This window comes from Passer montanus, unplaced genomic scaffold (genome assembly GCF_014805655.1).
Source record: "Passer montanus isolate IOZ18808 unplaced genomic scaffold, ASM1480565v1 scaffold15, whole genome shotgun sequence".
NCBI classification, from domain to species: domain Eukaryota; kingdom Metazoa; phylum Chordata; class Aves; order Passeriformes; family Passeridae; genus Passer; species Passer montanus.
Window position 1 is genome coordinate 35,969 of NW_024362051.1, and position 26,268 is coordinate 62,236.

Below are 26,268 nucleotides of genomic sequence, written 5' to 3' on the forward strand. Positions count from 1 at the left end.
GGCAAAGCATCCTTCCTTCCTTCCCCACAGGCATCTCATCCTCCAGCCCTGGGTCAGAGGCACAGGGGGGCTGCAGGACTGGCTGAGGGGACAAGGACAGGGCAGCCTGGTCCTGTGTCCCCACTGCCCATGGTACCATCTGCACACCTCCACTGCCCATGGTACCATCTGCACACCATCACTGCCCATGGTACCATCTGCACACCTCCACCAGCACTACATCCACTCCCAGCATTTTGGTGGGGGGGGACACAACTGCCCAGACCCATGCTTCACCAGGGCTGTCAGCACCAAGGGCTGGCCAAAAGCGAGGCTGGCTGCAGGCTGCAAACCCCAGCCCGGGCTGGTGGCACCTGTCACCTCTGCTAAGCCCCTGCTCAGCCGCTGTCGCCCGCCCATCGTCACCCAAGGGCTGAGGGCTCGCGCCGCGCCAGCCGCTGCCTCCCTGCCCGTAACACCGCGTCTTGCACCGAGGAGCCTCCTCCTGCTGTCACAGGCCGACCTATTTCTCACAAATCCTGACTGCTCTGGCCTTAAAACATCTTGACGCAGTGTTGAAACCGGCCTTGCACCGCAGCCAGTCCCTGCTTAAGTGGGAGTTGCCGTGCCTGGGAGAGCAGCAGGGACCGGGGAGCACCAACGTGCTCCTCAGGAGTAATCAGGCATTGAACGTGGTCGAAAAGAGAATACCATTGTTCAAAACAGGACCAGATTCCTGGTACTAAAAGTGATTTCAGCATTTATTATAATAAAAATAAAGGTCTAAAGCATGGGGGTCCATGGGCTGAGTAGGAGCGTTCCAGTGGAGGATGCTGCAACGCCTGAGCTGGGTCTGCTTCAGCAGAGATGTCCCCGAGGTTCCAGGGGCAGCAGCACACCTTCCCTGGCTCAGATGCCCCTTTTATCCTGTTTTTGTCCCTTTGGATTGGTTTCTGTTAGGATCCTTCATTTGCATGAAGGTTCAAGGCGCTTGACTGGCCCAGTGCAGTTCTGTGGCTCGTTTTGCTTTGTTGGCAAACCCATGAGTGGTGCACTTTACTTAGGTGTAATTTCTTATAACTACCCTTGTAACCCATTTTACTATAACCAAACTAACAGTACATGCTTAACAATTATCAACTATTTTACAACAGTTTCTAACCTATCTTTGGCACCACGGTTCAACCAGGCTAGAAGGTCCTTGCTGCCTGCAGCCCTGGGCTGCTGGGTGTCGTGGATCTCTGCTGGGGCTGAAGGAGCTGGCAATGGAAGAGGTGTCCTCCTTCAGGCAAGCACAGCCAGCACACCCCAAGCAGTCACCCACTCTGTGGGGTGGGGAGGGAGAACCTGAGACTCCAGCCAAGACAGCTTCTCCGAGGAGGCAGCACCATGGAGCTGCAGGCAGGATGCCAGGCCTGGTGGTGCTCTGGTGCCCAGGGCAGGGGGACCTCAGGCAGTTTCTGTGCAGAAACCACCTTGTGATGGCTGCAGCAACATCCCCAGCCCCCTGCAGAGACACAGCAGGACGGCCAGCCAGGGCCCTTGGCCAGCTGGAGCCACAGCTTTGCCTTGCTGGGGTCACAGCTCATCCCAGGGTGGGCTGGAGGGATGCAGGAATGGGTGTCAGCTTCTACCTACGGAGTCCTTTCCAAGGATGCTGCTGGGTAAACATCCTCCTGCCCCAGCTCAGGCGTGGGGAGATCTCAGTGTGTGGTGGTCGGCCAGAAATCCTGAAATTCCCAGAGGTGAAGTGATGTGGATGTCAAGCCTTTATCATGAATAAAGGATCTCCCATGGCTCCTCTCCCCTGAGAAAAGCCCTTTTCAGTCTTGCTCTGCTGCAGACAACACAGCATCCCACAAACCTTGTGGGACCCTCCTCCCCCGTCCCACACGCCAGCATGCAGTGTTTGTGGGGAAGAAGCCAACACAGAGCTCACTCCCTGTGGAGAGTGTGCAAAAAGCTGAGGAATCCTTAGCCTGAATTCAAAAACTCCACAATCTTTTGGAAGAACTTCAGCCAAGGCTGGAAATGGGCCTGGAAAGCTGCCATGATGAGTGTGACACCAGGAAGGTCACCTGGCCAGCTGCAGGGAGCAGAACTTGGGAGGCTTATTTCAATTAATGGTCCCGGCTGAGCTGTCCCAGCAGCCCCAGGCTCCATCCTGAGCCAAGCCAGATGTGTGGCAGTGAGCATCCCCCTGACTGCCCGTGCCAGGGACCCCCAGGACACCTGTATTGATCCCATCCAGCTGCTGTGGGGCTGCCAAAACCCCAACCAAGCTGGTATCAGCTCAGCCCAGCACAGGCTGGGAAGCACCCAGTGATGGCCCTGCCATGCTGGATGGCTCTAACGCCTGGCACCAGGGCTGGCTTGTGCCCACAGCCCCCTGAGCTGTGATGCGTGCCTACCAAGGAAAGCTGAGCAGAGCCCACCACCCCAACCTCCCGCTGCAGTGCTGGGTGTGAACCGGCTCCCCTCCCAGCCGCCAGGATTGGGTGCTCACGGAGGTTCCCACCCCACCACCCGGTCCTGCCTCCTCCCTGTCCCCTGGGTGTCCCCGCAGCGGCAGCGGGGAGGTCACCCCGGCCGGGCGAGCCCGCCATCCGGCTCAGCCGGAGCACGTTCTGTCCGGCTCTTCCTGCATCCTGCCCCGTCCCACGCCGGGGGCAGGCCAGCCCGGGCTCAGCCTGCTGCCACCAGCGACAGGCTGAGACCCGGCACGGGGGACACGGAGCGGGGACACCCTGCAGCCGAGCCCGGCGCCCCACAAAGTGCTGGGTGCCCCTGTGGCAGGACAGGACACGTCTCTGGCACCACTGTGAGGGTTCCAGCTCCTGCCACGGCTCACCCCAGAATCCATCCTCTCCCCGCCAGGCCGTTCCACGTGGAAAAAACATCACTGCTGGTCAGCCCCACACCAGGGTCTGGCCTCACCTGGCATCACTTGCTGGCACCTTGCCACGCCACCAAGGCCGAGCGGAGATGGGGACACGGCTGTGCCCTCTGTGACAGCACGCCCTAGGGCCACAGGCAGGTTTGGTTGCCCTTCTGCTAACTCTGTTTAATGAGGATGTTAATTAAGAGAGACTCGAGGCCAGCCCTTGTGGTAGCGCCCAGGGTTGTCCCTCAGCGCCGTGCCGAGCTCGTTATCATCATCCCGTGTGCCCCGTGTCACCTGGCTGCCAGCGGGCACCCTGGGGACAGCAGCCCTGGGTGCCACTTCCCCAGCAGCAGCCGTGGGGACAGCCCAGCACAGGGCTGAGCCTGACGGAGGGGGAGCATGGAGGAGGGGATGGGTTCACCCTCGGGGGATGCCTGAGGTCCTGCTCGTTAGGCAAGGCTCCAGGCCAGCACAGGGCCACCTCCACACCCTGACCTGGGAGGCAGGGACGGAGCCCAGCACGGGGGTGAGCTGCAGGTGGGGTGGAGGGCAGCCAGCACCCCACATCCCACCTCCCCAGCAGCCCGTCCCACTCGCAGGCAGGGTTTGAATCCCACATCTGATTCTTTTCTCCCTAAGCTGTTTACCTGTGTGGGGAAGCCCTGCTCCCTTTGTCCCCTGCTCCCTTTGTCCCCTGCTCCCTTTGTCCCCTGCTAATGTCTGTGCCTTCCCTGGCAGCTCCATATCCCTGCTATCATTCTCCTCCCCTGCTAATGCCCACAGTCCCTGCCAGCACGGCACTGCGGGGCTTGCTGTGCCATGATGGCATTTCCCCAGGCATTGCTCCGTGCCACAACAGCCCCAAGCACAGCCCTGTAGTGGGTGACACAGCCAGACCAGGGTGACATTCCCAGCAGTCCCCAGCCCCAGCTGTGGGTGGGATGAAGCAGCACCCACAGGGGATCAGTGCTGGGGAGGGGGCTCTGTGTGCTGCTCCCCAGGATACTCTCCCAGCATGGGGTAGGGGCTGGATCCCTCCAGGTGCCAGGACTGTGCCTTCACACAGCCCCAACCCTTAGCCACAGTCGTAAAGAAACCAGCCAGACTCCTTTTTCCCAGACACCCCCACCACATTCCTGCTAAGTGCTTTCGGCTGTGCAGCAGCACGGCTTGGGAACCAGCTCCCGGCAGCCCCTCGCCAGTGCCACCCTGCTCGGAGCAGAGCCATGCACCAGAGCCCTGCTGGGGCACGACCAGGGTCTGTCTGTCTGTCCCTGCAGGCCTTGAGCTGTGTCACCCACCACACTGGCCCAGCTCCATCACTGTCACCATGTGCTGCAGTCATTCCCACACACAGCCCAGGGTTCAGCTCTGCTGTGACCAGGGTGCCTGGGCTCCAAACCACCCAGAGCTGCAGGAGCAGTGGGGGAATGCTGCTGGAGAGGGCATCTGGGGCAGCTTTCCCCACGGACTTTCTGCTCCATGCCAGCAGGTCGCTGCCGGGCAGGGACAGAGCCCACGCACCGCCGTCACCCCCCTCCTCCGGGTGCACATCTGGCCAGCAGATGCTGGCCCAAAGGCTGGCTGGAGCTGGGGACAAAGGCTCTCGCTACCTCCTCCCGGCAAGCAGAGCCAGCACTGCCGGCTCCAGCCGGATCTTCCTCTTGCCAGGCTGGGAGGGCCCTGGAGCACCTCCAGGGGACTGGTAGGGAGCTCCCAGCCCACCTGCCTGGCACGATTCCCAACACAGCACCCAAGCACCGGCAGCACTTGTCCATGGTGGGCCCATCCAACATCCCCTCCACCCCAGACAGCTCCTGCTGATCCAGAACCAACATGAGGCCAGACTAGAAAGCCATCCCAGAGCCCACTCACCTTTGGGAGCTCATTTCAGACTTGTCCCAGCAACACGAGCCTCACGGCAGTTCTTCATGGCACTTTAATATTATTTCACCAAAACAAATGTTCCTGGTACTGCTGGGCAAAACTCCAGGCAGGTCAAGGAAATATCCCCAGGAGGAGCCAAGGCTGGCTTAGCCCAGCACTGCCAGATTAACCGTGGGGATTTAGCAGCCAGGGCGACTCCAGCTCAGCTCATCACACCGTCCCACCACGCTGGTCCCCACAGCCAGCAGGGCCACAGCACGAGGGCCACCACCACTGCTGGGGGGCCTGGAGGGCTGGACAAAGGGGTGGGAGAGAAATAACCAAGCTGGAAATCATGACACAAAACATGCATTCATTTTATTCACAAAAACAGCCTGGATCGCTAAAACATTACAAACAGCATTTCAATTTAATGATGGAGAGAGAGCTGGAGAGACTGGGGGGTGAACAGAAGAGAAATATCACTTTGCGTAACTGCTTCAGCACAGGTCCTGCAATATTTGTTTTATTTTGATTTTAACTTCTGTAAGTTTACAAAAATTACTTCTAGGAGTAAACCATTGCAATTAGGAGGATTTTCTGTATGCAGCGTTTCTTGTTCTATATTAATAAACTAACAACGACCTTTTTTTTGCCTTTTTTTTACTCTTTTTTTTCCTTTTTTTGAATTCCACCAGTTGTGTAGCAATTGTTTTCTTCCACCTTTTATACCGACCCTCTTGTGGGTTAAACTTCCAGAGGTGAATGGCGAGGAGAAGGGATACTACATCGCTTTAAACATATTCTCATTTATAAACATGAAGTTGAGGCATTCTAGAAACTATCCACTCTATTGTATGATGGGAAAGAATCAAATAAAAAGTATAAATGAGGGTGCAATTAAACAACTGTGCTAAATTACAGTAGTGCTTATTAGTAACTAGATTTTAAAAGGTTACTGTAAATTTACATTCCCTACACAAGTACTGCATCTTTCACACATAAACAACATCAACACCAAAACACAGAAAGAAACTGATTGTCCATACTCTGTCTATTAAGTCTTGGTACTTTACAGATCCATTGTTTTTTTCTTTTAATTATTTTTTTGTTTTTTATTTGAAAAGCAGTTAAATGTCTGACTAGGACTCGAAGATGTTAAAACGAACGCAAAAAAAAAAAAAAAAGAAAAAAAGAAAAAAATTATAAAAACAGGAATGAGATTTGCGAGAAAATATTTTTGGTTCTAAAGAGACACAGGTGCATCCATTCATTTCAGCCAAAAATCCCTTGCCTGAGACAACACAAGCAAGCAGTGACATTGCACTTGGATGACAGAGCTTTGGGATTCCCGTTCCTACTGGAACCATCTGAACGCGGCTCCTGTAGGAAGCATCACCTTCTGGAAAGGAAGAGAGACAGGGAGGGGGACAGAAGAAGAAGGGACAAGGCGTTAGGTTGGGTCCAGCACAGGTGTGCAGCGCCAGGGCTGAGCAGCCCCCCTCACCCCCACCCCAGCACCCCGGTCCCCAGCCTGGGACAGATCCAGCCCGGGCTCACACCCTTTGATGCTGCTCTACATCCCAAAATTTCCAACCCATGATGCCAGCAGGAGGGAGATTGGGATCCCCCTGCTGCCAGACCCCTCCCTGGCTGGGCACCAGCACAGCAGCTCGGCCATTGTTCCCACATCCCCGTGTCCCTGTGTCCCCATGTCCCCGTGTCCCCGTGTCCCTGTGCTGCAGCTGGCACAATGGCACAGCCCCCAGCTTCCCCTCTGGCCAGCGGTGAGCACAGTGGCTGGGCTGTGGGCAGTCCACATGGCCTGGCACAACCTGGCACAGTCCCCTCACTGCCAAACCCCACAGTCCCTGCCATGGACGGACAGACAGACACCCAGAGGACAGAGCCCACGCACCAGAGAGGTTTGGGAGCACATCTGGATGGAAACTGGGGTAGGGAGTAGGAGCTGAATGGGCCTGGGGACACCAGAGCAGGAGCTGCTCAGGACATGGGAACAACCTTGACCCCAACAGAGCAGCCCCAGGCACCACCAGGTACCTCAGCACCGCACAGGGAAGAGGGATGAGTCCCACCAGGCTCAACCCCACGGCCAACAAAGGGCACAACAACAGACAAGATCTCTTGGAAGCCACCTCCAGGAAAGAGGGTGTGGGGCCAAGCCCCAGTAGCACTGTGGTCTCTGCACAATGTTCATGAGAACATGGGTGGAGTGTGCAAGGACCACAATGTCACTCGGTGCCAACAGCCCCAAACCAGGCTGAGCTGTGCCAGCCAGACACACAATCACCACAGGATCACCACACAGTCACCTGAGAGGACCCTTCAGGTCCCATATCTCCAAACAAGCGAGGGACACTGATGGGGAACAGGCCACAGTGACAGGTGTGGTCCAGCAGACTGGCTGCCATGGGGCAGGGGCACAACACTGAGCCTGTGTGCAGGGCTGGGACACCTGATGTAGCATCCTAAGAGTCAAACCAGGCACATTTTGGTCCCTAATTCCATGCAGGAGTCAGCCAGATCTCACTGCGTCCTTCTCTTGGATCAAGACACCAACCAAGCCTCAATGGAACACCTGAGCAGCATCACCCCATCCCTGCAGGAGGAAGGGATGTCCCCTTCCACAGGCACAACCCAAACACAGGGCCTGGGCAAGCGCAGGGGCACGGAGGGCCAGAACGGGCAGGAGCTGGTGGTGCCACCAGGCTGCTGACAGATCCTACCTGCTCCTGCTCCCAGCCCATGCTGGGGAGCAAACTGAGCTGGGGCAATCACAAACTGCAGGCATTACCCCTTCCCCAAGGTGTACAACACGTAATCAGACATCTGGGGAGGCACAAGTGCCTGTGCCCAGCGATGCTCAGGGCTGTGGCACTCCACCCTGACCATGCTGGATCACTCTCTAGGCACTGAATGCAGAACAGGCAGGGCAGAGCAGGGTGGACTCCCCAGCAAGGGCCTCCTACCCAGATCCATCATCCCAGAGGAAAGAGGGGAGACAGAGGGGGCTCCTCATAGGTCTGGAAGGAGATGTCTGATAAATACCTCTGCTCCTTTAATGTTAAAGGAAGATGAACAACCAGGTCTAATGTGGATGCCCAGGAGAGATCCCCACAATCACAGACTCACAGAATGGTTTGGAGGAGACCTTAAAGATCATCTCATTCCACCCCCTGCCACAGGCAAGGACACGGCACCTTTTACCAGACCAGGTTGGTCCAGGCCCCATCCAACCTGGCCTTGGACACTTCCAGGGATGGGGCAGCCACAGCTTCTCTGGGCAACCTGTGCCAGGGCCTCAACATCTTCATCATAAACATTTCTACCTTATGTCCAACCTCATTCAGTTTAAAATGCTCACCCCTTGTCCTCCATGGCCAGAGTCTCTCTGTGAGGCTGGCATGAGGGTGACAGTGACCCTCACTGGCTCTATCTGGGGCACCAGAGCTCTTCAGCACAGCTTCTCTGGATGGAGAACAGCTCTGGCGAGTCAAACCCCAACTACCCATGGCCTTCATGTGACCTGCAGCTCTGCAGACAAGCCCAGGGTGACCTGTGCAGGGCTGGCCAGCAGCCCCCGCAGCACAGCCAGGGTTGCTGGGGCTGGCAGAGCCCAGAGGAGCCCGGTCAGTGCAGGGACGTGCTGCTGCCTGCTCCCAGCACCCAGCCTGGCCGGTCCCAGAGCCCCAGGCAGCCCCACCACCGCGGGACACCAGCGGTGACCGGTTCTTCGGGCTCTGTAGATGTGCAGATAAAGCTTAACGGCCGCTGAGGGATTCAGCCCGTTTTTTACACCACCATAAAGGTTTAATTCTATTTTTTTTTACTGCTTGATTTTAGATCAATGTTTAATCGTAGCTGCAGCCCCTGTCTGGGCTCTCCGAGGACATTCCTCTGGATGCACAGGGGTGGCAGGACAGAGACACTGTCCTTCCTCTGGGGGGCAATGGCATTGCCCCCCACAGACAGGGACAAAGCCTTGTGAATGATTCAGCCCCATGTGAAGGGACACTGAATGGCCTCTTCTGTCCCAGTGTCCAGTACAGAGGTGTGATGGCACCCCACCAGCACCAGCAGTCCATGGAACTCTGCATGCTGGCCCTCTCCACACAGGTGTCCAGCACAGCACAGCACAGCTGCTGGTGGGTGCCCTGCAGTTGGCCCAATGTATGAGCAAGGCTGGCTGACAGGTTAGATTCCACAACCCAGCTTTGACCCAGGTGACCTGGGACACTGGCCGGGGTCACGGTGTCCCTGTCCCTGCCACAATCTTGTACAACCCTACCAGGGTCCACACACAGTGGATGTTCTGAGGCAGGGGATGGTCTGTCATGAAAAGGGGACGGTGATGCCCTGGAGTGACCCACACCTGCCCAGGCGTCCATCCCACCTGCACGGTGGCATCTCTCTTGAGCCTCAGCACAGCTGGTCATGCCCAGGGGAATGGGGCTCATCTCTGGTGGGGCCCAGCCCTACCAGATGCAGAACCCTATTTCAGTGGCCTCAATTTCCCAGCCAGTCATGAGATGGAGAAATCCATCACAGGGGTGACTGTTCCATGGGTTCCTGGTGCTGTTTATCACCCCCAGACCCAGCGGTGGGAGAAGGGAGCAACTCCTCTGGCTGCTGCGAGCTCCGAGTCTATTGACCCGCTTTAGGACTCTTTGGAAGAAATGAACTTTTTTTTTCCCTTTCTCCCTTTTTCCAGATCACTGACTCAGCAAATTAGAACAAGAATATAATTTAGCAATACAGCGGTTTTTGAAAGACACAGTCCCCCCTCTCCTCATCCCCACCGCCCAAATAGATTTTTTTTCCCCTTCAGTATTCATTCAGAGCTGATGCTAATTGAAAAACGTAGAACATGGCTAAGGGACCGGCGGGCTTTGCTTGCATTGGGACCACCAGAGGATGGGCAAAGCTCTTGTGCCAGGAGGCACCATCCAGCTCATGTCCAGGTGACTTTTTAGCCTGTCTGTCTCTCCATGGGGATGTGCTCACCAGAAGGAGGAAGCACACCAGCATGGCTGAGAGTGGGGTCAGCTCACAGAAAAACCAAACCTGGCTTCAGCACAACACCTGTGTGTGCAGGAAGGGGGAGGCTCTGCCAGAGCAGCGTGTGCACGGGGCACCCCTGCCCTGCTGGCACCAGCAGCTGCCCACGGCCCCCAATGAGTTTCAGGCCCACACAACCCAAGTCACCAGACTTTCCCTGCAGTCCCCACATGAATGTCACAGCTCCCCAGTGGATTTGGCAAGGTGGCACCTCAAGCCAATGGCTCTCCTCCAAAGCCAAGGACATGCACAAGCAGGCCATGGTGGGCAGTGACAGCCTGGGCACCTGGCTCACACCAGAGAACCTGGGCATCCCCAGCACGAGCAGGGATGTGCCTGGCTCTGCTGGGTGCTGAAACAGGAGCCCTGCCAGTGGGAACTGCAGCACTGCTGCCACAGAAAATCCAGCTGCTGCCTTATGGACTCCTCCCGGCCCGTCCTGGCACAGCCACTCCACTGGGGATGCTGCCCAGTGCACACTGCAGCAGTTTGCTCCCAAAACCAGGGATCATTGTTCTGCTCAGAGCGGAGTGAGCTGAGGGGCTGGGCTTTGCCTGCACTGTGGCCACAGGTTTCATCATCACTCATTACCCCAAGGTCTGCCCCAAAAATTCATCCCCCTCCTCTGGGGTTAGATGTTGCTCCCCAGCTCAAGGAGCTGCCACCCCCTGAGGACAGGGGATGTGTCACCAAAACCCCAGCAGAGCCCTGCTGCTGCCTGTGCTTGCAAAGGGGAGAGCAAAGTCCAGTGTGCCCAGGGAGAGACCCCAGCCCTCCTCCCCACATCAATCAACCCCAGTACATAGCAGGGGGTGGGGACTGGGGCACTGGGCAGAGAACACATCTCAGGGTGAGAGCTGTTAACGGAAAAGGGAAAAATAAAAAAAAAGTAAGAAGTACCAGGTGTTTTATTATCTAGGGCAAGATCCAAACCCAGGAGCGCAGCCCGAGGAGGGGTTAGGGTGCCTGAGAGGGGCCGGTTACCTCCAGTGCTGCAGAAGGCTTCTTTTTGAGTTCTTCACATTTTCGGAATTTGCAAATCTGGTGGCCAGTTTTGCGATTCCTACAACTGCTGCACTGCTCGCAGTTTATCCGTCTTCGGCAGGGCGGGCACATGCCGCATCTTTTCCGTTTCTTTTTCCCCGAATTGATGGCAGATGCCAACTCATTCTGCATGGGATACTCTGCCAAGCCAGCCATATGGAGCGCGCTCTCTGCCAGAAACACGCCGGCAGGGGTCATAATGAAAAGGCCTGGGTTGATGGGAAAAGCCCCCAGGTAAGGAAAATCAGAGGGGCCGTTCATTGTCTCTGCAGCTGAGACTGCCTCCATGTCAGAGATACCAGTCCCGTGCTCGCTTGTTAGAGGAAGATGCTCCTGTACCACTCTTTTGAGCATTTCTGTCGACTGAGCAAACTGTTGGAGGGCGGTCTGTCCTTCTGAGGAGAGCTCCGACATCCGGTCTAATTTGCTCAGCATACTAGAGATGTTTTTGTGCTTTGAGGTAGAATGACTTTTATCCACAGTCGCATCGTTGCCATTAGCTAAGGGGTTGCCTTTCTCTGAATGTTCGCTTACCGAGCTGCTGCTACCAAAGGTGGAATAGTGGGAGAGTGGACGGGACTTCTTAAGACTTTTGTTCAAAGGTTCACTTATTATTCCACTTTTGTTCCTCCTCTCGGAGTTGACAGGGGGTTGAGAGTCATCTTGGTTATTTTTTTCCGTCTCTGGCTTGTTCCCAGGGTCTTGATGGGAGCCCGAATTTGACATGGTGCCCGGAGCACAGCAACCAAACCAACCCCAAAATTAAAAATTAAAAAAAAAAAAAAAAAGCCGAAAAACCAAAAAAAAAAAACCCCAACAAAAAAAACCCCAAAACCCACCCTAATGCCAAAGCAAAAGACCCCCAAAGCCCTTCTGGTAGCACTGGCCCGCCAGCCACCAGGGACGTTCAGACGGGGCCGCGCATCAACGGGGCGTCTCCTCCCGCGCTGGCTGCGGAGGACTCAGGGTGCTCTCAGTGCACAGACATACTCTGCGGCTCTGGGACACACCACGCGGCTCTGGAAGGAGAAAAGAAAAGAGAGTTAGCGCTGGCAAGAGCCAACAGGCTTTTCAAAGCGGCTCTTCCTCCCCCTGCCATGAAAATCTCAGCGCTGCGAACAAAGGAACTCCAGGGAACGGACCTCGGTGGAGATCCGTTCCGCTGCTCTCTAAAAGGGTCGCCATCCAGACAGAAGTGGGGGGTCACAGGGGAAGTCCTGGCCTGGTAGCAATGGCACTCCGGTGCTTAAAGACTCTCTGTGCCCGGCTCTCCTCCCCCAGGGACAGCAGCCCCAGGGAAGTCACGGGGCTCATCTCCCGCTCCGCTCCAGCGGCGTGCGGCCCCACTCCGGATGGGACTGCCGGCGCCAGCGGGATGCTCCCGGGCCAGGAGCTGGAGCTCGTGCAAGGGGTGCCTGGTTCCCACCCAGCAGCCACCCTTGTCCCCCAGGCCAAGTGCCATGGAGGCAACAGCCCAGCTCCCACAATCCCAGGGATGCTGCTCACCCGGCTCCGGCTAAGCTGCACCCTTCTCCTCCTCCTCCTCCTCTTTCTCCACCTGGACCATTGTCCCTGAGCCAGCACTGGGCAAGGGAAGGGAGCCACATGGAAAGTGGCAGTGTCCACTTTCAGGTGTCTCAGGGATCCACAGCATCCTCCTCCAAACCCCACCAACAGCTGGAGTGTTCACCCCAAATCCCATAGGGAGCTGCATCATCCAATTCTGAGTCACTTGGAGCATCCACTTCCAAAGCCCATGGGCAGCCATGGTGTTCACCTCCAAATTCCCATAAGAGCTGCAATGTCCACTTCCAAATCCTGTGGACAGTCACGGCATCCACCTCCTAACCCCACCAAGGGCTGCAGTGTCCATCTCCAAACCAAACAGGGAGCTGCAGCATCCACTTCCAAGCCTCATCAGGAGCTGCAGTGCCCACCTTTAACCCCACAGGGAGCCACAGCATCCACCTCCAAGCCCCAGTGCTGACCTCCTGCCATGCTCCAGCATGCGCAGCACACGTGCCCAGCTGCTCCAGCAGCGCCATGGGCTCAGCAGTGACAGCAAGAGCCTTCCTGGAGCGGATGCTACGCTGCTGTCCCTGGGGCGACCAGGGCAGCTGGGTCCAGTGTGGCTGCAAACACTTGTTGTTGTGAAATTCCTCCTCCTCCTCCCTCCCGAGCACGCACGCACACAGGCACCGCCAAGTAATCAGGCTTTAGAGGAGAAAAGCTGCAGGGCTTAATGGAGCAGGAACCCACGTCCCCACCCCGGCGGCAGCTGGGGGAGGGTGGCACTGGGAGGAGGCCCCTTGCCCACCCCACCCTCCATCCTGGCTATCCCAGCACCTTCCTCTCCAGGGCCCAGACGGGGATGTGGCCACGTGTGGAGAGCTCTGCTGAGACCCTCACTCCTGTCTAGGGGTGGTGCAGCACAGCGAGGGGCATCCCTGCACCCCCACACCCCACTCCTGCTCATCCATCACCCTTCAGATCCCCTCCTCCAGTGGGACCCCAGGAACCCCACAACAGCCCAGGAGGAGCCTTTCCCACGGACAGAGCTCGGCGTGGCCCTTAAAACGCTGATGGGGGCAAGGTCCTTGTGCCAAGCACCGCGGTACCGGCTGCGGAAGCAGCCCCGGTGTCTCACTCCGGTGCCAGAGCCGGCTCGCCCACGGAGAAACCCCCCCGCCCTGGCGCTGAAAACCGCTTGCTTCAGCTGCTGCGGGATTTAAGATGCAGCGCGGATCGATGCAGGGCTTGGGCTCCAGCCGGGAGCTCGCCAGGCCACGTGGGGAGGGAGGGCTGCGGCGGCAGGACGGGCTGCCCTTCCCCAGCATCCCGCTCCGTGCCAGGCAGGGGGATGCCGGGCAGCCGTGAGGTGGGGTGCACCCCAGAGGGATGGCGGGGTGCTGGGGAGATGGGCGAGCTGCTGCCATGCGGCTGAATCACCCTGTGCCAGGGAGGGGGGGGACCTGTCCCTGGAGACCTCAGGCCGGGTCACACCTCGGTGCCGGCAGCAACGGGCGCTGGGGCCGGCGCGGGGAGCGCGGCAGGAAGAGCCGCGGACGGGAGGATGTGAGATAAAGCGCCCGGTGCTGTTATCTCACGCCTGCCCGCGGCCGCCTTTCCTGCGGCCCTGCGCCTCTTCCGCCCGCCCCGCGCCGCGCACGGAGCCAAGAGCCCGGCCAGACCGGCCCGGGACTGCCACCCTGCCCGGGACTGCCACCCTGCCCGGGACTGCCCCCGCGGCCGCCTTTCCTGCGGCCCTGCGCCTCTTCCGCCCGCCCCGCGCCGCGCACGGAGCCAAGAGCCCGGCCAGACCGGCCCGGGACTGCCACCCTGCTCGGGACTGCCACCCTGCCGGGACTGCCACCCTGCCCAGCAGTGCCACCCTGTCCGGCACTGCCACCCTCCCCGGGACTGCCACCCTGCCGGGACTGCCACCCTGCCCGGGACTGCCACCCTGCCGGGACTGCCACCCTGCCCAGCACTGCCACCCTGCCCGCTGCCCCCGGGCACCGCACCCGCGGGGCTGCCGGAGCTACGGGCGGTCCCCAGCCACGGCTGCTGGAGATGCTCGGGCAAAGAGCAGGGTCCTGCCCGCCTGGGTCTCCCCACGGCCCCACAGGGGCTCCAGGTGCCAGCGTGGGGAGGACACCAGCTGAAGCCATGGCGTGGTGACCATTTCCACCAGTCCCCATCTTCATCTGCAGCCAGACACACCGTCCAGCGCCCCTGGCTGGTCCCACCATGGCACACGGATCGGGTGCCAGCAGCTCTGAGCCCCCGCTCGCCGCCCCCTCCCACCGGGGCGATGGCTGCACAGCCTGGCACGGCCCCCGGGCACCCGCGGCTGCGGGACAAGGCCACCCCAGCGCCCCCGGTGCGGCTCCCCGCACCCACTGAGACACCGGGCACTCAGCCCCAGCGGCGCAAGGCAGTGCCCGCTGCTGGCACGGGGTGCGGCGCCGAGCCGTGCCGAGCCGTGCCAGCGGCGCCACCGCACAATCCCGCCATTGTCCCGCCGCCGCTTCGCCTCCGCCAGCTCCCACCATCTGCAAGCACCCGGCGCTGCCCTCCAGCCCCCGGGGCCACCGCGCCAGCAGGCGCCGGACACCGCGGCCGTGCCAGCTGGGACGGCTCTGTCCCCACACTGTCCCCGCCAGGCGCCCACACCGGGGGCTACGCGGCTAGTTCACCTAAAGGGGGGTCCCCCACCCTGACCCCGCGGGACCACCCAGCCCCGCAGATCTCGCTGCTCCTCGCCAGCCGCCGCCCGGGCCCGCCGTTAATTGCAGCGGGGGGAGGAATTAATGATCTTAATCCCTTCTTTATGATTGACCCGAGTAAAGACTGTGAGGGCCCCCCCGTCCCGTTTCTGCCCCTTTTCCGGCCCCCATCCCTCGGGGAAGGCGCCGGGCAGCGTCATCTGGGTCCCTGTCGAAGGTGCTTAGTCCCGGCCTGGCATTAAGGGGCACGTGATGGGCTCCCTCGCCCGGCTCTTTGCACCGGGCAGCTTAACAGCCTGGAGGGACGCCAGGGTTCAAGGGGACACCACCAAGGTCGGGAGGCCCCAGCCCACGACCAGGGGTTCCCAAGCCTCTGCAGGACACTGTTCCTCCCCTGCAACCAACCCCCTGCCACATCCAGGGATGGCACATGTGGAACATGTCCTGAGAAGCTGTGGCTGCCCCATCCCTGGAAATGTTACAGGCCACACTGGATGGTTACCCTGTTAGTCCAGGGTTTGGAGTAACCTGGTCTAGTGGAACATGTCCCTGCCCATTCAAGGGGACACCACCAAGGTCGGGAGGCCCCAGCCCACGACCAGGGGTTCCCAAGCCTCTGCAGGACACTGTTCCTCCCCTGCAACCAACCCCCTGCCACGTCCAGGGGTTCCCAGGGTGAGGGATGGCACATGTGGAACATGTCCTGAGAAGCTGTGGCTGCCCCATCCCTGGAAATGTTACAGGCCACACTGGATGGTTACCCTGTTAGTCCAGGGTTTGGAGTAACCTGGTCTAGTGGAACATGTCCCTGCCCAGGCAGCGGCTGGAATGAGATGATCTTTAAGGACACTTCAAACCCAAACCATCCTGTGATTCTGTGATTTCCGTGGGTCATCCCAAAGACCTGGAATGCTCAGATGGAGCAAGGCAGCTGTGCTCTCCCATGACCCTGGTGGGAAAAAAATGGGGTACTCCTCTACATGGGTCTTCCCCCAGTTCTCAGCCCCACACCACCCCTCACCTCCTTCACTCTGCCCCAGGGCTCCCTGCACCCTAGCACACAGGGGACTGCTCTGCAATAGTCCTGACAATGCCAAAATAAATAAAGGTTGCAAAAGGATCATCTCTGGTGGTCCGGAAAAACCCCTGCCAGGCAGGGACACCGACTGAGAGTCCCCCCAGTTGCAGGCACCATTCACTGTCAGAGGGGAGCAGGAGAGGAGCTTCGCTTTTCCTAAAAAATGACAAGCTGCAAATTCCAGCTGGCTCCCCTGTGCTGTCGCTGCATGGCTGGAAAGCCATCAGCTCCCGCCGATCTAAAAAGTCTCGTCTTCAAGAAAGAACTTCTGCTTTCCTTTAATTTTAAATAAATCACCCTCCTCCCAGAAAAGCCGCCGGTTGGTCAGCCGTGCACAGACACGGCGTAAAGGGAGAAGAAAGCAGCAAAGCTGAAGCCGAGCTGCTCCCGGGCTCTGGAAACAAAAGGAGAAAATCAAAATTCGCCTTTTTTCTAATCCCTGGGCGCTGGGTGGGCACTGGGGGCGGTGGCTTTGTCCGCCCGCAGCAGACGGAGGACGAGGACGGAAGGGACCCCGGCGTCTTTTCAGCCTGGAGAAAGGCTGCAATTGTCCCCTCTGCCGCGGTTTTGTCCCCACTTCCTCCCCCTCGCCGCGTGGCTGCCCGCCCAGCATGGCCCCCACCTCCTCCCCACCACCATCACTCCCTGCTGATGGATGGGACAGACAGACAGACAGATGGACGGACTCAGCCGTGCCCACCACCAGAGTGTGCCCCTCTTGAAATCATCCCAGGAAAGATGTTGGTCAAGGGAGGCTGCAACCGGAGGCACCTTCCCCTTGCAGCTCCAAAGAGGGGCTGGAGGTGATCCCTGTGCTCCTCAGCTGGCCTGGCCAACAGTGGACAGGACCTTGAGATGGCCAGGAGCACGGGACCAAAGGTGGTGAAAGCCATGCATGGGGAGACAAGACACCCTGGAGGCATCCTGGTGTCTGAAACACATCCTGGGATGACAACAGCACCACAGTCCTGTAGCACTGCCACAAGGCAGAAGGTGCAGCAGCAACCCAGGTCAAAGGCTCCGGAGAACAAGCACCACCAGAACAAGGTTCACAGCAGCTCCAGCCCCAGCACCACAACAGCTGATTCAGCTACCAGGTGCCCATTTCTGCAGCACAGTCAAACCTGCTGTTCCCTCCACCAGGTGACACAGGTCAGCTGAAACAGGCGGTGATGTCTTTTCACAGCCTCAGCAGCCAGATGTCCAGCAGCAGGCGAACCAAGAGAGAATTCAATCCATGATCTCCCAAGGCTGATTGCCCCTACCGGACACCCATCCATGGTGCCTGATAACCAGGTGCCTGAGGCAAAGACAAGCCTGTTATTTGCAAGCCATCATCTCTGTCAACCCAACAGCCCCCAAGCTCTGCTCTCTGCATTCATCCTCCCAAAAACTGGTCCAGCCAGAAGATCTACTCCTGGACGTACCATGGAAGTTACCATCACCCACCACCTTTTCTCCAGACATCAAGAGAGGACACCCAGGCCTGGGGGAGGTTTGAGCAGTGCTGTGAATGCTCAGGCTCACCCTGGCTGGGTTAAAAAGCCAGAGGTATGACAGGTCAAGGTATGACAGATTGCCAGATGGGCAATTCACATGGACATAGCTCATCTCCTGTGCTCCAGAAATCCTTTGAAGGGCTAGTCATGGCAGCCACTCTGCTTGTCTCTGCTGCCGAGGTGGCACTGAGGGATGTTAAGAAGCCAACTCCTGAATTAAAAAGGCTATGGAAGATTAAATCCAGCATCTGGAGTTTGCCCTGGAAGCAGATGGCGAATCATCATGGTGCACAGAGTGGCTTTCACCCGTCTCCTTCTCGTAAGCAGCCACTCGGCCTGCTGGGTGACGTGACCCAGGGTGGGCCAGGATGTGTCCTGCCAGGCACATCCTCAGGGACAGCGTGGCGAGGCCATGCCACATCCTGCTGAGCAGGCAGGAGGTGATGCCACCTCCCTAGGTGGGCTCCCTCCCCCAGGGATCCAGCAAGGGCATATTTTTCCCCACTGGTGCTGTTTTTTCCCATGTAGCCCCATGGCTGCTGCAGGCTTCCCAATCTGCTGGCACAGCCACACCCAGATGCCTGACTCAGGCGACACCCTATCACCAATCTGCCCTGCACTGCCGAGGAGCTTATCATGGTGGAGAGGACAAGGCAGTGCCCAGGGATACCACTGCCTCCGTGCACATCCTTGAACCTCACCCTGTGGCCCTGGCACAGCTGGAGCCACCACGGTGGGGACCGGCCTGCGCCCGGAGCTGCCCCAGCTGGGAAACGTGGCTGTGTCCTGCCTCCGCGGGGTGGTGGTTACGGATTAAGGAGTCTTAAATGTCAGACGACCAGGCGCTCCCTCGAAATCCACTTATCTCCGCTGCCACTCGGAGCGGCCAGAGCCGGGCGGTTATGGAGATAACGCGATTTGAAGCGTCCACCCGAGCATTGCAGGGCTGCGGGTGCCCTGCGGACAACGCCAGGCACCTCCTCCCCTCCTCCACTCGCCCAGCTGCTGCCCAGAGAGCCGGGTGATGGCCACGCTGCTCAGCCCGGGGGCTGCACCCACCTGCGTGGTGCCCCCCTCCCCAATTCCGGGGGATGAGGGAGGCTTGGCAGCCTCGGTGCTCATCCATCCCCCCCTGTGCCAAAGCTGCACCAATTCGCTGCCCAAATCCTAAAACGACTGTAACTAAAACCTACCAGATTGAGCCTGGGGAAGAGCCCCCCCCGCCTCTCCCCCCTCTCCAAATGGGATTGAACAGATCTGCTCTCGCACGAGCCCAGCTCGCAGCCAAGCAGCATCTGACATTCACGCGCCGTGGCACGGCTCTGCCGCTCGCCCACTCCCCCCGGCTCGCATCGCCCCGGAGACGCGCCAGCAATCCCAGCCCAGCACAACACCCCCTGTCCTCTGCTGATCCCCTCCAGACCTTCTGCAGGGACTCTCTGGCCCTGCTACTTCCCCACGTTCTGTCCGCCGAGTGAGGTCCCCAAGGTGATTCAGGGCTGGGAGGTTCAGGGGGCCAGGCAGAATGACCCCAGGGCACGGGGACAGGTGGGCAGGGGCAGGCACTGCCCAGTGGCAGATGCCAACAACAACGGGCATCCCAGCAGGACCCCCAAAGAGGTGGGGGGCTGAAGGTGGCTTTGCCCCGGGGAGACCCACAGGTGCCTGCCTAGGCCAAGCTAAGATGTGTGAATTGCTCTGTTAACAGATGGGGTGATTACAGCATTAATTACTTGGGGTCTGACCCACAACCAGGTCACAGAGACACCCTTGGCATGGGCAGAGTGAAGGGAAGGGAATTAAAAACCAGGGGAGGAGCTGTAGGCACAGTCACATGGGAATACTGGATGGCAAAGAGCCCCAAAGCCAACAGTGCCACCTTCAATGGTGTTCCAATCTACACGTGCCACCTCCAAGTGCCACCTCCCATGGTGCCCAAATCTATTCATGCCACCTCCAACTGTCACCTCCAATGGTGCCCAAATCTATTCATGCCACCTCCAAGTGCCACCTCCAATGGTGCCCAAATCTATTCATGCCACCTCCAAGTGTCACCCCAAATTTTGCCTACATCTGTTAGTGCCACCACAAGTGCCACCTCCAGCAGCGCCCAAACCCATCCGTGCCATCTTCAAGAACAGCTCCCACCTGGAGAGGTCCCCTTGTGCTCCCAGCCCTCTCAAAACCTCATCCCTCCCCATCCCACCAGGCAGCTCCATGGTGGCAGAGCACAAATAGAGAGGCTGCTCCAGATCCCGGGAGAGCTGCCACCCATGGCACCTGTGTCACTGTCACCACTGCCACCACTGCCAGCTCAGTGCACTTGAGTTTGGCCATTAATGGGTGGTGGAAACCTTATGGTGCTCAGTGATGAGATCCCAAAAGCCCATGATCCCCACTCCTGAGGGCAACCGCTTTGGAAGAGGCACTTGTCCCAGCAGGAAGGCGACGGCCCCATGGGAAAGCCGCCGGCCTCGGAACGCGGGTCCGCAGACGGCAGCACTGACAGATGTCTGAGAGGACGGCGAATAATCCCGTCTTCCTCTGGGAGGATTCGGGTCGCCCTCGCCCTCACCGGGGGTTTATCCATTGTCTGGATCTGCCGGCGGTTGTTATTTTTGGTCAGCACCACGTTTTGCTTGGCCTCGCTGGCAGGAGGGAAATAGGAGGAAGAAGAGAAAGGGGAGGAAGGCTGCTTGGCCACGGCTTGGCGGGGGGAAGACCAGCTCAGCTTTGGGAGGGGGCAGTGAGGCACCCCACAGCCCTCAGGGAGTCCAAGGTGGTCTCTTCCCAGCCCCACAGCCTTGCTGAGCACAGCCAAAACTCACCACAGTGACAGGGCTGGCACCATCCCATCCCCAGCGGTGCCATGGCACGTTGCTTCCAGTAAGCCCAGTGGGCTGGAGAGGCTGGAAAGGTTTTGGGGTACAGGTTTTGGGAGGTGCAGGTTTTGGGGTACAGGTTTTGGGAGGCAGGCAGCAGTCAGGGTTCTCTCTGTCACCAAAAACCAAGCGCAGGGGAGTCCTCTGAGGGATGAGCAAACCCTGCCTGCAGACCCACATGTGTCTCAGGTCCATGCAGACAAGCCAAAAAAATCTGAGTAGCTTCAGGAAGACAGATCTCCAACCTGCCCTGACCCCCTGGGCTGTGGAGTCCCATCCCTCACACCTCACCCTCAGCACTGCAGCATCCCAACAGCATCCCAGCCCTGCTGGCAGTTCCCATCCTCCTTGGTAGCTTGGAGCTCACCAACATTGCAGGGTGCAGCTGAGATCTGCACCTGGATCACTACAGAGGCACTAGTGAGACACAGGTCACCCAGGGCAGCTGTGGCTGCCCCATCCCTGGAAGTGTCCCAGGCCAGGTTTGGAGAAACCCTGGATAGTGGAAAGTGTCCCTGCCCATGGCAGGGGTTTGGAATGAGCTTTAAGGTCCCTTCCAACCCAAACCATTCCATGATTCTGTGATTCTATCCTGCTGAGACAGGTACAAGGAGAGGCAGAGCTGGGGTAAGAGCATCCAAGAGGATGTTTCTAGGGAGAAGACACAGAAATGCCTCAAGACTTTGCTTCTCCCCATCTCCCCAGCAGCAATGCAGGGAGTATCCCCTCAAGGCAGGGCTTGCCATCCTTCTCCACGTCTTTCCACCACCTCCCAGCCTGCCTGCAGAGCAGGAATACAGGATAAAGATGAGTCCCCGCTCTGTGGGATCTCGCTCCTACAAGAGATGGAAGGCATGAGCACAAAACTGCCTCTCCCGAGCTTTCCCCACGCTCAGCACCGCTTGTCATTCAAGCAAACCCCGTGGCCTTTAAGCTGCCAAGGTACCAGAGCTGCTCTGGAATCGGAGTTCGCTCGGCTCCTGCCCTGGAGCAAGGAATCTGAAACGCTGCCACTGGAAACGAAACAGAGCATCCGTCATTTTACTTGCCAGAAATATATCCAGCCCCCAAAAAAAGAAATACTGCCTGCAAAAGAGCCAGCAACAAAGCCCTCGATTCCACCGGTGAAGCAGAGCCCGGCGTTGGGCATTTTCACTGGAATTGTGATTCTCTTCCCAGTTCAAAATCACCCAAAATAAAACCAGCAGCAGGGCCAGGTTATGGCCAGAGGGGCCAGAAGGAGGGCGCCAGGTCATAATCAGAAGCTCTCACCTAGGATGCTACAAAGGAAATCCATGGGTTTGAAAGGAAAAGAGGCAGGTGGCAGAGGCAGGGCTGGAGGGGATGAAAGGTGCAGAGGAGCAGAGCGAAGCCCAGGCTGCCCCGCCGCGGGGATGTCTGGGGGAACCCATCCTGCCCACCATGCTCCCTGGCAGGCAGGTCACCACCCCAGCCATTCCCAGTCGCATCCCCAGGAAAAGCAGCAGCGCGTTCCCAGCCAGCCCAGCCCCCAGCCCAGGCACGCCAACCCAAATATCTGCGAGAGGCGCTCCCCTCCCTGGGAACGGCGACTCGCCGCAGAGTTCACATGCCCCAGCAATGCCTGATTAAACTCCCAAACTCCAAGGGAATACCCCTGAGGCTGTCTGAAGATAAGCTAGGAGCTAGGCTGCTCTCAGGAAATGCAGGAACTGGGAAAGAGCAATCCCTTTTTTTTTTTTTTTTTTCCTTTTAGATCCAGAATAACACAGAGCAAACCCTGTTGCTCTCTAGCTCAGACACAAGCTGAGCTCGCTGCTGTGCACCCCGAGAGCTTCCTGCTCCCCGAGACATCCCCTGCTGCAAGCCAGATCCTGCTGGAGGCATTGGGGACGGGACCAGAGAGCCCAGGACAGCTGCAGGCAGCACAGGTGGGCAGGCTGGAAGGTGCTGAGCAAGAGGACAGAGCTGGAGGCCTGGCAGAGAGGAGGGTGCTGCCCAGGATGCTGGGTGCCAGAGGATGGGGACACTTAGTGCCAGCACCTCCAGGGCTGGGATGCTTGGCAGGTGCTCCACCATTTTGGCTCACCCTAGGGAACACCTCAGGTGCTGGTTTCTCTGGTCCTCAGGTCTCCCGCACCCCTCACTGTCTTTTTCCCTTCCTTGAGCTTTTCCATGTTGGATGGTCATAGCACCAGACCCAGATCTCCCAGGCCATGTGCACACTCAAGGGCTTGGGCAGTCAAGGAAACCATGTTAATGCAGCACCCAAACAAATGGGCAAAGTGGAGCATCCTGGGATCAAGAGGAAGATGATGCTCCTCCCTTCTGCACCTGCTGGATCCCAGGGAGCAACCAGCATCTCATCCTGCAGGAGAGCAGAGCCACAGGCAGGGATTGTGCCACCAGGGAGCCCCAAGGGTGTCCTGGCTGATGGTGGGGACACTGCAGCCCTGGCATCAGTGCTGACCAAATGTCCTCAGACACAAGGACTGCTCCAACCAGGACCTGCCTCCAACTCACAGCAAACACTCCTGAGGCAGAGATTCCTCTTGGATATCTTTCTTGGTTCCTAACCAAGGATCAGCCCAAATGAAGGGCATCTTCCTTCCCCGTGCATGGCAATAGAGGACAGAGAAACAGCACTGCTGGGCTACCTGCTGGCAAGAGTTATTAGGAAAAGTGTTCCTGGAAAATTGTTCCCAGCAAACTGTCAGGACCATGGTGGGGTGGCAGGGCAGGGAGCTGTTGTACCAAGGCCCAGCTTCTGCATTTGATCAGATACCAGCGTGACTGCAGAAAACACTGGGACTGCTGTGGGACAATCAGATTCTCCCTGGGGGTCCTGCACAGCCATGGGAGCCCACTGTGGCCTTTCCCTGCATGAAGGGGGTGTGGAAGATCGGGGGATGGAGACTTCTCACCATGGCCTGTTGTAACAGAACCAGGCATGAGGGTTTTAAACTGACAGAGGGCAGGGGTAGATCAGGGATTAGGGGGAAATTCCCTGTGAAGGTGGCACAAATTCCCAGAGAAGCTGTGACTGCCCCATCCCTGGAAGTGTCCAAGGCCATGCTGGACAGGGCTTGGAGCACCCTGGGCTAGTGGAAGGTGCCCCTGCTCAGGACAGGGGGTGGAATGAGATAGTCTCTTCTGAGCCCCAGAGAATTTTCTGATTCTATGGAAAATTTAAAAAGCAGAGGTGATGTGGGAGAAGCTGTCAGGCCCTAAAGAACTAACCCCAGGACATTTGGAAAGCAAAGAGCTGGAGTCCTGGGAAGTGGGAAGGGGTCACCATCACCAGCCGCAGCATGAGTCAGGATGGGAGGACCCTCAGCTGGAAGGGCTGCAGGACTCACAGCAAGAAACACAGAGCTCACTCCATGACCTCGAGGAGAGCAGCCATGGAAAAACCCGTCTACAATGTCACAACACAGAGGAAGACAGGGAAGGGCCACAAGACTGAGCCTGGGGAAGCTGAAGCATGAAGGAAACACTGCTTGGTGGGAGCTGGAAAGGGCTTGTCACACTGGAGACGTGCTTTGAGGGGACTGACTGCAGGGTGTCAGCCTGTCTGGGCTCACTGCTCCTTCCTGGCCCCAGCTCTGAGGGGCTACACTACAACTAGAGCTGGAAGTCAGTGCTTCTGCCTTCCCTCACTTGCCAGGAGGCAGGCTGCAATGACAAGGAGCAGGTTGGATGTAGTTGGTGACTGCCACGTGGTGGCCCAGCCCTTCTCCAGCAAGCCCAGGGTGGGTTCAGGACTCCCAACCTGCTGGATTGGTGAGCCCCCTGCAAGAGAACCATCTTCCCTCACCAGGGAAGGGTTTGAGCCCATCAGGGTTTTCATCCCTTCTGAAAGCCAACACCTATATCCCCATCTCTGGATGGGTCTTCCCACAGCACTGCCAAGCTCCTGGCATGGGAGGGAAGCTCCAGAGCACAGAGCTCCCAACCAAAAGGGTTCCCCCTGCCTACTCTCAGCTTCCAGGATGAACATGCTCCTCAACTTGCTGCTTCCCCAGCCTCCTCCATCCCGTCCTCCCCCATCTTCCCCATGCCAGGGGGTCCTGCACCTTGCCCTCAGCAGCATGATCCATGGAGGATGAGCTCGAGCAAGGCTGGGGGATGAGCAGGGGCTGTGGGATGAGCTGGGCAAGGGAGCGGCCACAGAATCCATCCCCCAACAAGCTGGAGCACCAGCAGATATGGACTTGGTGGTGGTGGATTCAACAAAAAGAAACCTATGCTTGTGTCTGGAATGAGCCACTGGAATTTTAGGGACTGTCCACAACATCTCCCTCAGTGTTCTGACAAAGCTGTTTTCATCTCACGAGCTCCACAAAGACCTGTCTGGCGGGAGAAGGGGGTTTCCTGCTATCACAGCTCCTGACACTTTTGCCATAAGACACATCAAGGCTAAGGTAGAACAAATCCCAAGCAATTCCTGACCAAGCTGCCCTTGACCAGTGTGGCTTCCCCATCCCCATCCCAGATGGACCCACCTGCCCTCCCTGTGCTTTTCTCCTGCACACTGTGATGCTGAACAACAGCACCCAGAGGGGGAACATCCTCCTCTGAGGATTTTTCAGACCAAAAAAAATGTACTTTTTCACCCTGATGATGCATTTTAACAATGCAACAAAGCCAAATCCTGGTGCCAGGGCTGCAGCCCTGCCTATCCCAGGGGAAGCAGCCAGCACCCACGCTGGGATTCAGGAAGGGTCTCTCCAGAGGATGGCCACAGGCACCCTCACGTCCCCACAGCAGCACCCCCGCTTCAGCTCGAGGGGTTTAAGCTGGAGCAGTGCACGTCCCTGCTGCAGCCCCCAGAGGTGTGAGGCTCCCTGAGCTCTTAATGGGCTTAGGGGCCGCTGGGAGCAGAGCAGCTCCCCCAGCACAGCGCCCGGGGGGGCTCTGAGGCATCCCTGCCTGGCACCCCTGCCTGGCACCCCCGCCGTGCCAGGGGCCACCCACCAGCCCTGTCCCAGACAGCACTGAGATCTCAGCCTGCTCTCTCCCCATCCCAAATCCCACAGGCCTGCTCTCCTTAAGGATGTGTGTCCTCCCCAGCCCTACAGCCTCCCCACTCCCCCCAGCTGTGCCACCAGCCTGGCACCCACACCTCCCTGCCTGCCCCTGCCACCTGTGCCCCACACTTGCACCCCACTCCTCACCCCATCGTGACTGTGCACCCCACATCTCACCCTCCACCTGCACCCCACATCATCACCCAGGGCCACGCTGAGACCAGGCTGAGCAGCAGGACCAGGGCACTGCCACTGGGGCAGGACCAGCTGCAGATCCCCCCCACTCCGGGGGGTTCAGACCCCCTCAAATTCAGGCTGAGGGTGAGAGGAGCATGTGCTACGAAGCCTGGTAAGGCTGGAGGGGCCAGCACATCCTCCCACACCATCCCTGGGAAATCCTGTTTTTCCAGGCTTGGATCAAGCACAGTGGACTGGGAACAACAGCTGGTGGGAGCACGGCCATCCAGGGAAAATCCTCCTGGAAACCCCATTCACCAAAACCCCATTCTCAACCAGCACAAGTTTTGGGGAGGCAGCCCCTAGCTGGATGCACTCTGTCAGAAAAGGCTCTGCCCTCCTCTTCGTCCTGTTTTGGGGATTTGAACATTGTGCATTTGGGTTTTTTCCAGAGGGGAAATACTTTTAAAAAGCAAAAAACCACCCCAAAACCTAAGAACGTTACTGAGCTCTTGTGAATTCCCTATCAGCTGCCATACATG

General features: G+C 58.3%; 1 protein-coding gene across 1 annotated transcript in view; it reads right to left on the reverse strand.

The window, feature by feature from the left end:
- Positions 1-5,082: 5,082 nt before the first annotated feature.
- The window catches only part of CXXC5 (CXXC finger protein 5), a 35,441-nt gene continuing 14,255 nt past the window's right edge, over positions 5,083-26,268 (reverse strand). The window contains exons 2-3 of the mRNA XM_039701686.1: positions 10,793-11,871; positions 5,083-6,131 (exon numbers count right to left, since the gene is read on the reverse strand). Of these exons, the coding sequence (XP_039557620.1) occupies positions 6,087-6,131; positions 10,793-11,578 (831 nt within the window). The 5' untranslated portion in view covers positions 11,579-11,871 and the 3' untranslated portion in view covers positions 5,083-6,086. The remainder of the gene's footprint in view (positions 6,132-10,792; positions 11,872-26,268) is intronic.